The following is an 18,254-nucleotide window of genomic DNA, read 5'->3' as shown; positions in this document are numbered from 1 at the left end:
TTATATTTTTCCAATATTTGCTGTATAGTTAAGTGTATATCACTGCCTTAACAGAACAACCTTCTCCCAAAATGATTGTTACAAGCCCCATTGAAGCTTCATTGAAAAATCAGTTGTTTACTAACTTTCCTTGCGCTGATGCAAGTTTATTTTGCAGAGAACTGGGGCTTGTGATGGCCATGTTGGCTAGCCATTTGCGAATGTGTCACACAAAGTACTGTATGACCAAGGGATAGTGGGGAGCTTTGCAAAACTCGTCATTATGGCAAATTGATGTGGTGGCAGTTTGTATAGGCTTATTGGGCAGACAGCACAAGAAATGTCAGTGATATTCTCGTAGGGGCGTGTTACCTAAACGTCGTTGCTATACAGAGAAAGATTTTCAGATAACTGCACATGCGCAGGGCTCGGAGACTCTTATCTGGGCATTGCTGAATAAGGCCATAATTACAAGAATATCTAGGAAAATTTAAAAAAAATTCTAACCAAAATCTTGCCCTAATTTACCTCCAAGCTAGGCATTCTGATATATTTAGAGAGAGCAAATAGCAAAGATCTTGCAAAAATTGCTTTCTTTTTTTAATCTCCCTCCCACCGTTTCACTGCTTCAGGCCCCCTTCCAGGGGAAGGCAGACCCACAGTGCTGTAAACAACACGTAATTACTAGCGATTTCAAAGGTGCTCTTAGATATTTATATTTTTCTGTACAGTATTTATATACTTGAGATCGCTCGTTACTCATCGGTCATGTAGAATTTTTTTTTTTAACTAAAGCAGACTAAAGCAAAGAACGTGCTTTGTTTGTTTCCATGAACACTGTTTAATCGTAAGATTCTTTTGGCAGGATTCCCTACTGGGACATATTCCCAGGATGCTAAATAAGACAGATGAAGATTCCGGTTAATGATTAGCTAGGTACTTGAATGTGTACAACAGCCCTTATATAGTCAACAGAGGTGGTATTTAGGATTTTTAGTGCAAAGCAGCTGAATCTTCTTATTGGAACCAGTATCTAGTTTATTTGCTGCAGGGGCTGTGTTGTCAACTGGTACCTGTGTATTGCCAAAATATGTGGAAGTGTTATTTAAGAGCCCTTAAAATACATTCCCCTGGTTAAATCTAAATTTAAATAATTTAAAGGACATGTAAAGCCTTCCTTTGCCTACAATGTATATCAGTTGGGCATGTCTCCCCCACGCATATGGCATTGTTTGTACTGCAAATATCCCCTCCGTTTGCCAGCACCATCACATTTTCCTAAAGCAAATAGCAGCTTTCACCCGGTGGCCATTTTTCCTCTGATACATAATCAGATACATTTAAATCTGCAAATCGCATACACAGACCCTTATTCAGCATACATTTAATCAAGAAAACAGGCTCAAACAGGCAGAACTGTCTTTGATAAAAGTTCTGCTTTGTTTGAGCACTGTAATGGTAAAGCTGAGCTCAGGAGTAAAAAACTGAAGCAGACAGCTAGAGCCGAGTTTCTATGGGAACCAGCAATGCCATCTCTTCACTGGCTGCTAGACTGGAGGGCGTGTTTAGTAATCTGAGCTTGGAACAACTGAGCATGCCCACAAGCCTACAGCCAAAGCAAATTCCTGAGGGTGGGGGCTGAGTGGGTTACAGGAGGACAAGGAAATCTAAGCGATAAAGGGGATGCTGCAGCCTTACTATTAACCTCTGGACAACCAATGTGGCAGGTATTGAAAGATTGCAAAGAGGCTGTTCACTGATTAAATTTTTGTATGTGGGGTTTACATGTCCTTTAATTTAAATTTCTAAAGATATGAGCCCTGCAGCCTCTCCATCTTTGTAGTAGAATGTCTGGAAGCCAGAAAGGAGTGAAAGGCTTAGAGGTGGTACAAAATGGACAGTGTATCGCGGGGCAGGGATTTTGGACAGTGGGACAGCTTGAGCCGGAGTTGGTGAGAGATGGGGGAAGCAGGACAGCTGGAGTTCTCAGCAGAGGGGGAGATTGGGCTGCAGTCAGGTGAGCTGGAATTCAGAGTAGAGACTGTGTCTATGAAGATTCTCATTCATCCAGGTCATGATATACAGTATCTAGTAGAATTAAGTCTAAAACAACTGGACTTTTCTGAGTTTTTCTTGAAAACGTTTCACCACTCATCCGAGTGGCTTCTTCAGTTCAAATGACTGGTAGGGAATTCCCCGGTGTTTAGAGACTGTGTTTAGTACTGTGTATTAAAGCAAGATGAACCTCTTAGAATGCTTATGTAAAACATTCCTTTATGTAGCCAAACCACAGTGATTTCTTTATTTGTAAAGTGCAGCACAGTACTGTCACAGCACTACGAGGACTTCTATGGAGGGGTGGAAAAAAGGTCACAAGGTTTGTGTCAGGTCAAGTAAATCTTAGCAGCCCATCAGCAGATAAAATGTGTACTGATCACATCATAGTTATATGGCTGCCATGGGTTACCCCATTTATTTCAAAAAGAACAAATTAGTTAATAGAGCTTCTCCAGCAGAATCATGCATTGAAATCTGTTTTTCAAATACACAGACAGATTTTTTTTTTTGTATTTAATTTTGAAATTTCACATGGGGCTAGCCATATTCTTCATTTCCCAAGGTGCCACAGCCACGTGACCTGTGCTGATAAACTTCAGTCACACTTTACTGCTGAGCTGCAAGTTGGAGTGATATCACACCCCTCCCAGCAGCCGATCAGCAGAAAAAATGGGAAGGGAGCAAGATAGCAGCTCCCAGTAGATATCAGAATAGCACTCAATAGTAAGAAATCCAAGTCTGGCTTGGGACTCCTCCAGTTACATGGGAGTAGGAGAAACAATAGGTTAAGTTAAAGCAGTCCTAATGTGTAGCGCTGGCTCCTTCTGAAAGCTCAGACTCGGGCACAATGCACTGAGATGGCACCTACACACCTATATTACAACTAAAAAAAAATACATTTGTTGGTAGTAATAGCTCTAATAATTAAGTAAACGGATCACAATTTAAACAGCTAATGTTACCCATAATTATAATTATTCAAAATAGTTTAGAAATAGTTCATATAAATAATTTAATTAATGTGCTAATAAGTATGGCAATTCATTAGTGATTCGTGGAATGTACCTTAGATTTTTAAATCATTAGTTTGAACTCCACTAATGAAATCATCAGTGCATGTGCATGTATAGGCCAAAATAACTGCAGATCTCAAGCATTTGATACAAGACCATCTCTCATTTATGAAGGAAACTCATTGTGAGGTGTTTATATCTTCAGTCACAAGGAATTCAGCCTCTCATAAAGCCTGTTTTGCAGAATGCATTCCTGTTGTCTTTCCAGTGGTTCATCAACTATGCACTTTTACTCACCTCTACCATTCCTGCTTTTTGATCATCACTGGTTTGGAATGATGACTTTTGTATTGGAGTATTTGGTGAATCTGACGCTCCCTCATCTCTCATGCTGTGGACCAGCATATTATATTAAATACTGGAAACTTATTCATAAAATTCTTTAGCTATGTTTCTGTATGGCAGTGACCACAGTTATAAAGGAGTTTCATTTATTTATTTATTTAAATGTTTTTTCTGAAGAAAGTTTTCCTATAGCACCTGTTATATTATTAATGTCTACCTGCATATTTTTAAGGCTTGTGAATGCCCACTCTATTGGAAAGCACCATTGTTTTATGCAGCTGGTGGAGAGAGGACAGGATACGTGTCTGTTCATAAGTTCATAGCCATGTGGCGAAAGTAAGTTCTTAGCTGTATTACTCAAATTTCGCAAATAGAGTGCATTTTATTCACAAAATTTGTTTAGTCTGTTTCTCTGCAGGACTTGAAGCAACTTCTCACAAAATAGACTTTTAATATTTAAATGTCAGCTGTAAGCTCCCAAATGTCTTACATTCACATATATAATTTATATTTTAAAAAATATTCACTTGCATTTAAGTATATAATGTGTATAGCTGAAAATTAGATACAGACTTCTAGAGGGTCCCAATTTCTGCTATGTCAAGATCACATTGAAATCATCAGGACTATAAAATTAAATATTCAAGTTTTTGGTCACTTCTGAACAAGGTAACAGGATGCCCCTGTATTTTGTTGTTTTTTTTTTTTTTTTTTTTAAAAAAGTTTGTATATTAGTCCCAATTAGTGCAGTGCTGATATGTGGTGTGTGTGGATGGATATAATATATTACAGATCTCTTCTGAGATGCCATTTCATTCACAATTGTTTCACACTGTTGAATGTGATTTGTGACTCATTCTCATTGATCCATCTGCATCTTAGGATCTTGCATACTTGCCATGATGATGCTGCAAAATTCATGCAGCTTCTTGCAAAACCCGGATGCAGTTATTTGGAACAGGAAGACTTCATTCCATTTTTACAAGTAAGCATTCAATTTCCTTTGTTCTGTCGGCAGCCTGGGGCACATTCACAGATTGATTCATATTTACCTAAGGAAAACCACCTTAAACTCTAAAAATGAACATGGCCAAGAATGCCATATTTTATATACTAAACTTAATGCAATAAAATATAAACTGAAACTTATAGATTTATATGTTATGGTCTTGTAGCTTCAGCTTATTATTATTAGGTTTCAGAGCTGTTGTGTAATGTAAATCTGAATAAATTAATAATCAGCTTATTGTGACATTTACAGTCATATGAAAAAGTTTGGGAGCCCCTCTCAGCCAGCATAATAATTTACAACACTTTAAACAAAAAAGATAACAGTGGTATGTCTTTCATTCCCAGGAACATCTGAGTACTGGGGTGTTTTCTGAACAAAGATTTGTAGTGAAGCAGTATTTAGTTGTATGTAATTAAATCAAATGTGAAAAACTTGCTGTGCAAAAATGTGGGTACCCTTGTAATTTTGCTAATTTGAGTGCATGTAACTGCTCAATACTGATTACTGGCAATACCAAATTAGTTGAATTTGCTCGCTAAGCCTTGAACTTCATAGGTAGGTGTGTCCATATATGAGAAAAGGTATTTAAGGTGGCCAGTTGCAAGTTGTGCTTCTGTAGAGTGACAGCATGGGATCCTCAAAGCAACTCTAAAAAGATCTGAGTTTAGGGTAAGGCTAAAAGCTATCTCAGAGGTTTAAACTGTCTGTTTCAACTGTAAGGAATGTAATAACGAAATGGAAGGTCACAGGCACAGTTGCTGTAAAACCCAGGCTAAGAAAAATACAGGAGCGGCATATGCGTAGGATTGTGAGTGGTTACAGACAACCCAAAGATCACCTCCAAAGACCCTCAAGAACATCTTGCTGCAGATGGTTTTTCTGTACATCGTTCTACAATTCAGCGCAATTTGCACAAAGAACATCTGTAGGGCAGGGTGATGAGAAAGAAGCCCTTTCTGCACTCACGCTTGTTGTATGCAAATGCTCATGTAGACAGACACATTTTGGAACAAAGTGCTTTGGACTGATGAGACAAAAATTGAGTTATTTAGTCATAACAAAAAGCGCTTTGCATGGTGGAAGAAGAACACCGCATTCCAAGAAAAACACCTGCTACCTACTGTCAAATTTGGTGGAGGATCCATGGGGGTGCTGTGTGGCTAGTTCAGGGACTGGGGCCCTCACATTCCCTCGACTTGAATATCATTAATAATCTATGGGATGATTTGAAGCAGGCTGTCCATGCTGGGCAGCCATCAAATTTAACTGAACTGGAGAGATTTTGTATGGATGAATGGTCAAAAACACCGCCAACCAGAATTCAGACACTCTTCAAAGGCTACAAAAGGCGTCTAGAGGCTGTTACATATGTAAAAGGAGGCTCAACTAAGTATTGATTTAATATCTCTGTGGGGGTGCCCACATTTATGCACCTGTCTAATTTTGTTTTGATGCACATTGTATATTTTCTATTAATCCAATAAACTTTGTCACTGCAGAAATACTACTGTTTCCATAAGGCACGTTATATATTTTAAGGAAGTTGCTACTTTGTAAGCTCCGCCAATGCTAAACAAAACCAAAGAATTAAGAGGGGTTCCCAAACTTTTGCCCTAATGAAATCTGCAGTCTGCATTCTTTTGTAGCCATTCTCCAGACTTCCAAATGCTGTGGCAAAGTTTCAGAATGAAGCCAATGCTGGTGTTACTTCTCACTCTCCAAACTTGAAATCCCCACAGAGATGTATTGTCTACATTTTTAAAGCCTGAACCTGTCAATATTAAAATACAAGATGGTGAACACAAAGTAATGGGGTATTTGTCTTTCAGAGCATTGTAAGCGCTTACATTATGCAGGTGTTTTCATATTCACATATGATGACTTAAGTTTAAGTGCAGGTGGACCTCTGACATTTAGGGATACTGCACGTAGGCTTTTATTCCCCAATAATTGTATTTTATTAATTGGTGCCCTGATAATTATAAAATAATTTGATGTCACGTTGTTTATGCAGAATGTTTCTTTTCCCACAGGATGTAGTGAACACTCATCCACACTTGACATTTTTAAGAGAAGCTTCAGAATTTCATTCCCGTTACATTACCACAGTAGGTACCAATTTTGGAACATTACTTTCTGTTTTTATTCTGACAATTTTCTAGTTGCTTAACACTGTTTAGATCTAATTGGGCCAGGGAATATGCATTCATTAATCCCTTATTAGGTGTGTTTTATGCAAATTTGACCAGGTCAGTGTTAAACTTTACGTTTGTTCTCATTAGCTTTGGAGAGCTCCCACAACCCCCTTTGTATTGTAGTGTATTGTATTTTGAGTTATTCTAAAGAAAGGGCTAGCTTCCATGTCATTTAGCACACCCATACCTGGCTCTTTAATTGTGGCATTTGATGCCATTTAAGATGAGCATTAGAGGCCCCAATCCTATAAAAATCTGCAGTGTGGGGGAGGATCATCCAGTGAGACCAATTTTTGGGTTACTTATTCCTGAACAGGGAGATCCAGTGAAAAATATTACAGGCGGCAAATAGTTAAGATCACTGTATGGGGACACCTGCTTATAAAACACCTGATAACTGATTCCACATATTGAACCATGGTACTCTGACAAACTATCATTCCTTGGGCTCATAGTGTAATGCAAACCCTACCTCATCTTATTCCATTTGAAGTGATGGATTCTAGTACTTGAAGTTGTTCTGCTTTCTATAGTGGGTGGTGCACAGGTTCTCACAGCAGCAGAGGGACTTTAGGTCCCAGAATGCATCACTTCACAATGGAACAAGGCGAGCATGGCGGGTTGGAAAATGGTTCTTTTTCTTCTGTGTTCAGTGTGCATGCATCTTTTCTACATAAACCTAACTGAGTTTGTGTCAAAAAGAGAGAGATTTTGGCCCTGATGAGTGGCTTGAAAAATAATATACTGCAAGTCTCAAGCTTGCATTTTCAGCGAGTCTTCTGTTTCATTTTATCTGCTTTATCCATCACTGCCTTTTGTGAGCATTAATGCAGGCAAATGGCAGTTCTTATCTTTCCTAAATGGCTGTAGGAATTTAGAGCCAGTTGTCTTCTAAATCATTGAACAAAATGAATCCACCCCCTGATCCTGGGTAGGCTTTTATTTTCATTTCTGCTCCACTTGTGTACAGAAACCTAATCTATTTCATCTTGCTTTGTCATTTGCTAGACATTTCAGGCCGAGTTAGGATAGGGGCACATTCTGTTTGTAGCCTTGCCAGAAGTTGCATGTTGTTAAGCCTTGCCTCTATATCATAATGAATTGGGTTTCTTGTGTGATGGGTACACCCACGGGCTGCACTTTTTGGAAATGACTTAATTGCTAAAGCATTACGTTTATATTTCAAAACCTCTTTAGCATTTGATAGGGCTAACAGTACACAAAGTATTCGTACATTTTAAGGACTGTTACACTTTGCCATGCAAAAATAAATTGTGCATACAGCTGTGGTATTGCTTCATGGTGGTAGCTGTCCTGGGCAGATTTTTGGGTTACTGCTTGAATTGCATGAGGCATGTCATTAATAGAATAGATTGCATTCTCTCCTGAATTGCTAGTGAGAGAATTAAAAAATAAAAGTGCGTCCAGCTTGCCTGTAAACAAATTGTATTACGTTATGTGGCTCTCATTTTACATTAAATTTAATCTTCTTTGCAGGTAGTTCAAAGGATTTTCTATCTGGTGAATAGGTCATGGTCTGGACGTATCACATGTTCCGAGCTCAGAAAAAGTAATTTTTTACAGGTATTTAATAAACGAAGAACTCTTTGGAATGTTTAGGTTACAACCATATTGCAAGAAAAGACATTAACAGGCTTTAAAAAGATTAAGAGAGCACTTGTGTATTTGTCATAGTTGTAAGGAATTACATTAAGAACAAAAGAGGTAATATAGGCAGGTGAGAAATTCTCCCTTTTACTCCTGGATGTGACACTATGAACAGTAGTGTAATCCCATAGCTCCCAAACCCTGCATTGGGACAATTGTATTTGAATTTGACAAAGAAATTTTGCATCTTAAAAAATAGTTTTCTGTTTTCTCATTATTATGATAGCCTTGGTATGGCATTGCTGAAGGGAATCCAAGTTGAGGCTAGATTGCCAGTTAAGAAATCAGTCTGTCAGATTAAACACAACAAAAAATGTAAGGTTAAGAAAGGGTTTCTAAAATACATTTTGTGTAATACTCCATCAACATCCTCCTACTTTTCAGAGTTCATATTTCTTGCTTTAAATTACTGTAGTTTGTTTATTTTGTGAGTTCATAAATTGTGTGTGTTTTGTTTTTTTAACAGCATGTTGCATTACTGGAGGAGGAAGATATCAATCAGTCGGCAGATTACTTTTCTTATGAACACTTTTATGTTATCTACTGTAAATTCTGGGAGCTTGACACTGACCATGACTTGTACATTGATGAAAACGACCTTGCCAAGCACAATGATCATGGTATGGGGAGCAGCTACTTTCACATTAAAATGTTCCAGCCAGACATTATCCATTGGCTTCAGACACTCCCAGAAACAGGGGGTTGTTTGGGTGCTTTATATATACTTATTCCATATGGTAATATTTCTTCGTACATGTTGTAAAAACTAAGGGCCACTATAAACTGTTTATCTTGATGTCTAATCTTGTCTCTAAAAATCCACTTTCAATATATATGCATACAGGATTACTAGTAAAACTTGGGGGAAGGGAAAATGGGTTCAGCAAACTGGAGAGCTGCTGAACAAAAGCTAAATAACACCATAAAAAAGACCCATTGCAAATTGTCTTAGACTTAGAATATTAATGTCTTCATATTAAAAAGTGATCTACCCTGTTAAGACAGTTAAAAGATGACTGAACACACTAAAGCTCATAGCAAACTATTTAAAATGAAATGGCAAAGTACAGAACGGATGCATACTGATGCTAACTTCCATAAATGGAAAAACAAATGTATGTATGGCTTCTTCCTGCTGAATATATAGGCCAAATTGTTACCCAAATAGAACTTTTATGACACAACATTGTGCAAACAAGAGCACTTGTTTCCCAAAACATTTGCTGGATCTCTAATAAAAACCAAAAGTTGTTTCCACGTTGTTTTGTCAAATGAGTGCCACTAGGGTAACATTTTTGATTGAGTATATAATTCTTCTGTAAGTAGCAGAAGCACCAATTAGAGCATCACAGTCTAATCTTAATCTGGCTCCACAAACAGACTTTTGGTTTGCACTGTACATAAATCTACCCCATATTTCACTTGAGGTCTCTGTTATGATGATAATAAGTTACTAACTTTGCTTGTTTGGTACATGACCATAAGAATGAAACCAGTGTTCCAGCCTATTGAAGGATTGCACTGTTAGCCTAGCATGACTGACGCAGCCAGCCTTTTACTATGTGAACATCAAGTATTGTCAGATTGTTCGCTCACTGGGCTTGTACTGCTTGTAAAGGAAAAAAATCATGTCCATTTGGTTTAGTAATACTGACATGTTCCGAAGGGTTTTCATAGGGACGTGTCAGTGTCACTTTAATTTTTAGTTGATAATAACCACAACCATCCTGCATCATTTACATTATGTCCATCTTTCTATCCACAGCAATATCAAGTCATGTAATTCAAAGAATATTCTCAGGCACAGTAACACGGTAAGGTATTTTGACCATCTGCAATAATATTTAACTGATGAAGTGTTTCAGGGGGCCAACAGACACAACTTAATTTTCATGTGTTGCTTTTTCAGCTATTTAGTATTGCAGGCAACAGTTTACCCAATTTTCCACCCTTGTCTACTGAGACATAGAATCCTCAGTTACTGTTCTTGCAAGTCCATCAGTCAGGATGCTGCTCAGCAGTGAAAGGGTTAAATTCCTTGATTCAGCTTCTTGATTCAGGAAGGATCAATCATCCTCCTATAGCCTTGTCTCTCTTCCCAGTGTATCATACTGGAAGAAAGATACATACCAATATATGTATGTCAGTTTATCCATAGAGCACAAGAGGCATTATTAACCTTTTTATTACTAGCCTTTATTCTCCAACAGAATATGGAACCACTTCATTGCAGTCTTTGAAGCACTTCTATGTGTGTCCTGGTTGGTCAACCTGCATATTTAAAATTAGAGGATTTAACCTGGGTACAGACAATGCCCATCCATACTAACAGAGATGTGCCCGTGGGTTAAGGTGGCAACAACTCCAAATTATTGTCCTGCAGATGTTAGTTCCATTCAACCGATGATTAATTCAGCCTACATATACTGTCTAGGGACAAATGGATTTATTACTGCAGATACATTAACTCACATTCCCTTTTTTTTTTTTTTGCTAAGTCTGGATCAACTGACCAGTCGTGACTTTTCTTTGGACTGCAGTTTTTTTACTGTAATTTTTGGGATCAGAATGTAGATTGGTTTAAATTTGTTTTCAAATTTTACCCTGTTTTGAGAAAGATGTCTCCCAGTTTAAAAAATAGGCAGAAAGTATGTTCAGCACAAGCTCTACTGAACTAATGTTGAAAAGGGGTGTATACAGTTTTGTTAACAGAATTTGGGCTAAAGGAGCCAGTCTGTTTCCCTGTAGTCGATTTTATATTGTATCTAAGCAGATCAAATAGGGAAAAGTGGTAGACCTCTCACTTGTTAAAAAAAGAACACCAAAATAAAGGAAAGTTTATTTTACCCAGATATTGCACTATAGATATAGTTTTTCAGAAGGCGTATTCCGTCTTTACATGAGCTGTATGACACTAAGGCAGTGTTTCATTAGATCAAGATAACAATTGCTCAAAATATGGCACTAGGGCATTGTTGAAAAACAAAAGTGTGAAAAAAAATGTATGCATACCATTTATTTTTTCTAGAAGTCGAAAAGTACATAAAGAAGGAAAGATTAGTTATGCTGATTTTGTTTGGTTTCTGTTATCTGAAGAAGACAAGAAGACTCAGACAAGGTAAAATCTCTAATAACCTTTATATTAAGTATTAGGCTATTTCTATGTGGTTCTTCCCACTCTGTGCAGTAATATAATCTCGGCACAAGCAAAACTGTGGGACTTAGTGGGTGGAAATGTCACTGAGCTAGATGAATGCGATAGGGAAGGAGTTATGTTACTGGGGAAGAGTGGAATGCCATGTCATGGAGGACAGAGATGGCTGCCATGACAATAGAGTATGATAGGAAGAAATGAGCTGCCGTGCCATAGAACAGGAAGAAAAGTGAGTGGGCTGCAGTGCTATGTGGAGGTGGGATAAGTAGGCATGAAATGTCAATGAGTGAGGGGCAAATGAACAGGCACAAATTTAAAGAACTTAGGGCAGGTAAACATGTTACTTAGCAGTAAAGCAAGGATGATGGAGTAAGAGCATGTCACTGAGCAGGGTGAAGAATCAAGTGGGCATTTTACCCAGGGTGGATAAACGGTTGTCACTGAGGAATTGTATGTTGAAGAGCTGTGATGCAGGGTTGGTGTGTCACAAGGAAGTGAACCAAATGGGGAAAGGCCAAGTATGTGTGGCACTGAGCAGTGAACTGACTGGAAAGGTGGAGAAGATGCGTGTGGATGGATTGTGTAGGGGATGGAAAGGAGGTGATGATGAATTTAGAGCATGAAGAACAGAGGAGAGATACTGTGGGATTAGGGTGTGTTGAGTCATCGCCTGTGAGTCCTACCCGAAGGTATGCGCTCCGATGCTCATGTGTCCAAGGCTTTCGCCAATGAACAGCATGTGCGGGCAGATCCACCTTTGCCGAAGCTAGGGTGAGAACCACCAAGTCTTGGCCTAGGGTCAAGCCCAGAGGACTATGACACCTATGCAGGGTGCACAAATCAAACACCAAAAGGGTGCAGAAGTGTATGGGCGCAATGCCATTAATCGCCTTGGTAAGGCTCCAGCTGGCGGCTGGAAAGAAAATAAGGAAAATACCTCCCGTCCGCATAATGGCTGGGACAAAGGAAGTGAAGCATGATTAGGCAAAAGGAGCATGTGCGAAGTCCCCGACAAAAAATAAGCCAGCAGCTCTGAGTACAGGGGCAGTTGTATATGAATTAAAGTGTGACATCCAAGATCTTCTGAATTATTGATGGGGTAGAGAGAAGATGCTGATGGACTGGGTAGTGGCAGAGGGGTTTATTGGACTGGGTGGAGAGAAGTTAATATATGGGAACAAAAACTAGAAGTAGGCGGGGCATTATAGAGTGATATTAGCATAAGGGTTGCATAAAGATTTTATATATCAAAACATTTATAAAGCAAACTAAACAATTAGGTTTTAGTTTCACCTAAATCCCAGATCTGTTTTAACTAAGTGGTTTGTAGTGGTTTATAATCACTTTTTTTGGTATGTTTTATTCTCTAATGGTATCTGTGTAACATCACTTACTTTAGTAGCATAGTGGGTAATCTAATCATTTACCAGCTAAAAACTAGAAATATAAAATCTCTACTATATCTCACCACTTACACAATAACAGCGCCAGCACTTACAGTTAAAACTACAGGATGGCTCTCTGTGGTGCTCTTTGGGGATCCATGTGAATCTAATGGCCAAAGTAACTCTGGTGACATAAATGGTTCTACACATTGTCTAGCGTTTTATTGCTAAGTTACTATTTTTTGTTTGGTCCTCGGAAGAATACTTTACCTCTTATTTAAATTGCTTCTCACCCACATACAGCATAGAGTACTGGTTTCGCTGCATGGATTTGGATGGTGATGGTGTATTGTCTATGTATGAGCTGGAATACTTCTATGAAGAGCAGTGTCAGAAGATGGAAAGCATGGCAATTGAACCCTTGCCTTTTGAGGATTGCCTTTGTCAGATGCTGGATTTGGTCAAGCCACAAACTGAAGGTACCCATTCTAAATGAACTGTGCTTAGGGCACACAGGGTCTAACAACTACACCTTTGGGGAGAAATGCAGTGCTGTCAACCAACCTTATGTCACTTGGGAAGATAATGATCCACTTCAGGCCTTTTTGAAGACCCTATTTCATGACTTCATTAAGTGTGAAGAGGAATTCGGGCTTAAAAATCCAGGACTGGATCATTTTCTGGTTGGCAGCTCTGGAAATTTGACAAAATCTCTTCCTCACTGGCAGCACCTTGCTATTCATTTGAATAGGAAACACCTATGTGATACACACAGTGCCTTACCTGTATGTGTTTAGGTCTCTTTAACTAGATCTATAGAGAGAGAGGTGCTTACTAATGTAATGCTTTAACTCAATGTGTAGCTGCCAGTAAATGAGATCCAAGTTTTTATTATACAATTAGCAGAATCGGGTAAGCATAATAATGCAGATTCTAAAGTGGTTTGTAAGGGTTTATGTGTAAGTAAAGATGCCATTTAAAATCAACTGTTTGGTTTTAAAGTGGAAGGCCACTTGGACTCGCCAAAAGGCATCTTCATATATATTTATAATAGTATCCATCCTCTTATAAACCTTTTACTCTTAATTCCACAGGCAAAATTACTCTCCATGACTTGAAGAAATGCAAGCAAGCAAATATTTTCTTTGACACCTTCCTTAATTTGGAAAAATACCTGGACCATGAGCAGAAAGACCCCTTCTCTGTATTAAGGGTAGGTGCTAACAATGTTTGTTCATGGGTTGCTTGCTGGGACCTCAGGACAGTCCTCTCCCTCACTGACTGACTCCATTTGTTTGTAGGTTGGAGAGAATGAAGGGCAGGAGCTGTCAGACTGGGAGAAGTACGCCGCAGAAGAATATGCAGTCTTGGTAGCGGAGGAAGCAGCAAATGAACAGTGGAATGATGGGTATGGTGTGCTGGCAAGCTTTTACAGACTTGTTGTGCCCATTACAGGAACCCCCGTTTGCTCAAAGCCTGTAACTGCTATATAAGATTCTTTTGTCTCAGAGCAGTAACTGCTGTCTGTGCAAATGGAGCAAATGTTGCACTGCTATTATTACCCTCTTTATAGTTGTTTTTACCCATCATATATAATAATTTGGCCAAAGGAATTGGTAAGAAAATAGCAATATGTGTAAGGGTAAATGACTATAGAATGCATGAGCATGCAGTGTCTCTGTATTTAGCTGTGTGTGTTCAAATGTAGACAAAACAACATATTGAGATGGTGCCGCATTTATGAATATTTTCAGCACCTTTTTTGTCTTAACCTGCATGAGAGGGGCTTCCCAGTTTCTACATCTTTTCTAACAGGAACAAGTTATATAAATGTTGGAGCCATGTCACAAAGGGCACATATAATGCACTGCTGCCTGGAAAGGTCATTTTCTAAAATAGAGTGAAAAATAGTGGTTTTGTCTGTTCTACCACAGCAAAAACATATTAATATGGAAAATCTAAATGCCTAATTTGAGGGACAAATAGTTCTACTAAAGACTGTGTAAAAAAAAAATATATATATATATAGGGATGTAAAAAATATCCCTTTATTTGAATCATGCATTTGTATATTAACCCACTGGTCCCTGGATTGTGATTCTGGAGCTGTGGTAGGTTGCCCACCTTGAAAGTCTGCTATAAGTCTATCAATGTATTTTAAGGGAAACAGGAACATATAGCTCCCTCATGGCAGACAGGACACTTGCAGGAAGTAAGTGGTCCATCACCTCTGCCAGCAGCTATACCCCAGTGCTTCAGGTTTCCTACAGGAAGGCTGGATGCCGGTCTCCAGGGGACGTTATACAGTCACTGATTAGCACTGACACAAGGGAAGCACATGAGAAGGCTCATGATGATGTCGCTGTTGTGTCCTCACCTCTGCAGGCTTTTTTACTGGTGTCCTGTGTGGCCTGTCTGTTCCGACCTCCAGCCTACCTTGCCCTGATACGTACTATGTTCCCCAGCTCCAGTGGCAGCAACTATGGATAACCAGCATGGGTACAGCCCTATCCTCCTTCCTACTACACACACCCCCCCAGTGGCAGGCTTGGCAGGAGCTGGAGGGATGGATTAGTATACACCATTACCCCTCTGGAGAGAGAGAGGTTGGAAAGACAGGTTTTTATTTGGTTAAACCCCCCACTCTTCTGCTCAGGATCCTTGCCAAGCAGGCTGCTTTTGCCTCTTTCCCACCCTTCCTTTAGCCAGATCCTGCACCCTACTGGACCTTGGACCTATGGAAGTCCCACCTGTGCCATCCTATAGCTGATCTTCTTGGGTACTTTGTGCCCAAACCTCTTTTTTGATGATGGTTTTTTTTTTTTTTAAAGTTCATTCTTCGACAGTATTCTATGTGATGTTTGGTGCCGATTTTAGTCCCAGTAAGGCTAGTTTCACATTATCTTCAGCTTGGAACTGGAAGCAAAAATCTGCACCAGACACCTGCCAAATTATACATACCACCACAAAAAATCTGCTATAGAAAAGAATGATGTGTAACCTAGCAAACGATGGCAAGAATGATCAAATTAACCTGGGACCGAAGTGAAATGAAACTGCATAAAAGCGGTTTGTAGGTGAACATTACTTTCCATGCCTTTGGCTCAGTTCCAAGTACTGCCTGGTGAAACCTGCATAGAACTAAGCGCTACGCCTAAGTCATTCTAATGCATGTTCCAATTACTCTTCCATTCCACCTGCTTTAACTCCCTTTCCTTACCCGAGCCTGCCTCTAACCCCCTATCTAACTCTTATCTACGTCCCTTGTTATTTCTAAATATGCTAAATAATCACTGAAAAGTAACACATTTATAAGGCTGTGTGCTAGCTTGTGATTTGGGTGGATAAAACAGAAGAACAGAATCTAGTGGTTGCTCATTCTTTAATAACCTATTTGCTACTCTTCTAGATATGACGCTGAGCTGAATCTTTTGGATATTCCAGTGGCAAGCGAGGATAAATGTTCATCTGATAAAAGGCCTTTCTTTGACTTGCCGTCCCATTCACCAGAAGCTGACTTGGAAGAGTATGAGTATGAAGATGACTTTGAATAAGTGTGGAACATTGAAGGAACATTTCCCTGCAGCTGGACTGCTGTGTTATCTTTTGTGAACTGTAGTAATAAGAACAAGTTACAGGACAACTGCAGCAGCAAGGCTACATGTTTTTGTATACTGTACACATTTAATTTATTGCCAAAATAATTATTTATTACTGTTTTGCAGTGTGATTTACTATCAGTAATGTGTTACTATAATAGGGCTGTAGTTGTGTTCCTGTTGTGCATTTTGATATTTTCAAGGCACCACTGTTTATAGATGTATTCCATTAGTGCAGTGCTGGTCTTTCATGGTATCTGTAATCATAATGAACTCTCTGGGGAAACTGCCTTATTATGTGCCGCAGCCAGTAAGAAAGCAGTCTGGCACGCAATAACATTTTCTCAGAAAATCCCTTAGCATTGGTGTCCATGTCAATCTCCATTGGTAAAATATTGAAATCATATAAGTGCCAGAAACTGCAGGAAGAAGGCAATGTCTGTCAATTATGCAATTTAAAAATTTACTGCCAGCAACCAATGCAAAGGCATTTTCTGACATTTTGACACCCAAGCTGGAGGAGATTAAGCGCGGGCAACAACGCACCATGTGCCTTTGCCCTTCTGAGCACAGCAGTCCTAGTGGCAATCTACTAAGGTGTAAGTGTAACTGGTTTAATGATAGAATATAATATTCAGGTTTAGTTGTCACATTCCATAACTCACAAATAACGCCAATGGTAAGCCTTAAATATAGCCTTCTCCACCAGGTAACATGTTTGTCTCAAATAGTTTTTTGTTTTTCTAAATGTACATAATGTAAATTGCGATTTTCAGCATTTTATAACAATTAAAGTTTCATTTGCAGGGGGAAATATTGTAAATGTTTGCTGTGTATGAAAAAAAGAAAATGTAAAATTTAAAGAATTAAAATTCTATATTGTATTTGTGAATAAAATATTTTTTGCACAAATGTCCAGCATGTAATTTTTCCAAAAAGTATTTACCATTTCTAATATTACAATAGTGTCCTCTAGATCAGCCAGTTCTTTTAGAAGCTACTCTGCAAAAAGTGGGCTTTTACAGGCCTGAACCATCGATGTATGGGGATAATACAGGACACCCTTGTCTAGTTCCCCTAAGCAGTCAAAAAAGGGGAGATACAAAGTGGCCCCTTGCTCTTTCAGATCTGTGACCAAATCAAAGTTTTTATAAATAATCTCAAGGTTAGTGAACAGTCATGTTTGATGTTTGTAGATTACCCTGGCAAATAGCCTGATTACATTTGAGTTTGTACCATTATTGAGTAGTGCCATAGCCTTAAAGGAGAAAGAAAGGTAAAGTCACTTGGGGGTGCCAAAATATTAGGCACCCCCAAGTGACTTTAATCACGTACCCCGGGCTGGTGCCCCTGTTAGGAGAAAACTGCACCAGCCCGGGGTAGCTGCGATTGCTTCCTCCTTCCTGGTTCCCTGTGCGCAGTAGAGTGAAAAGCAAAACTTTTAACAGAAAAGTCGGCTTTTAACTCTACTGCGCATGCGCCAACCGCTGGCATTTTCAGAAAGGAAGGAGGAAGCGCTCGCTCCATGTACCCCGGGCTGGTGCTGTTTTCTCCTAACAGGGGCACCAGCCCAGGGTACGAGGTAAGCGATTAAAGTCACTTGGGGGTGCCTAACATTTTGGGACCCCCAAGTGACTTTGCCTTTCCTTGTCCTTTAAAGCTTTAAATATGGGAATTTCAATATGGCCACAAAAGTGTAATAGTAAACTAACACTGAAATTGACTGAATTGCTTCAATATAACTTAAATTCCTCAATCAAAAATGTGATTATTATGCATTGTATATATTTCCTAGAATTGTCCTAGAAAAGTAAACTTCTGGATTATTAGTTCATAGCTGGAGCTT

The 18,254-nt window shown here is 39.0% G+C and overlaps 1 protein-coding gene across 3 annotated transcripts in view; it reads left to right on the top strand.

The window, feature by feature from the left end:
• Window positions 1-17,320, top strand: part of ppp2r3b (protein phosphatase 2 regulatory subunit B', beta) — a 40,430-nt gene extending 23,110 nt beyond the window's left edge. The window contains exons 4-15 of one of the 3 annotated variants that reach the window (XR_001169888.3): window positions 3,628-3,731; window positions 4,278-4,380; window positions 6,441-6,515; window positions 8,100-8,186; window positions 8,737-8,890; window positions 10,036-10,084; window positions 11,299-11,388; window positions 13,113-13,288; window positions 13,904-14,022; window positions 14,111-14,217; window positions 15,195-15,308; window positions 16,219-17,320. Coding sequence is in view for 2 of the 3 variants with exons in the window: in XM_012957298.3 (XP_012812752.1) it covers window positions 3,628-3,731; window positions 4,278-4,380; window positions 6,441-6,515; window positions 8,100-8,186; window positions 8,737-8,890; window positions 10,036-10,084; window positions 11,299-11,388; window positions 13,113-13,288; window positions 13,904-14,022; window positions 14,111-14,217; window positions 16,219-16,363 (1,209 nt within the window). In the remaining variant the exon portion in view is untranslated. The remainder of the gene's footprint in view (window positions 1-3,627; window positions 3,732-4,277; window positions 4,381-6,440; window positions 6,516-8,099; window positions 8,187-8,736; window positions 8,891-10,035; window positions 10,085-11,298; window positions 11,389-13,112; window positions 13,289-13,903; window positions 14,023-14,110; window positions 14,218-15,194; window positions 15,309-16,218) is intronic. The other 2 variants (XM_012957298.3, NM_001079206.1) reach the window with 2 other exon arrangements.
• Window positions 17,321-18,254: the final 934 nt, after the last annotated feature.

This window comes from Xenopus tropicalis, chromosome 2, assembly GCF_000004195.4.
Source record: "Xenopus tropicalis strain Nigerian chromosome 2, UCB_Xtro_10.0, whole genome shotgun sequence".
NCBI classification, from domain to species: domain Eukaryota; kingdom Metazoa; phylum Chordata; class Amphibia; order Anura; family Pipidae; genus Xenopus; species Xenopus tropicalis.
This window is presented reverse-complemented; position numbering and strand designations above follow the sequence as displayed.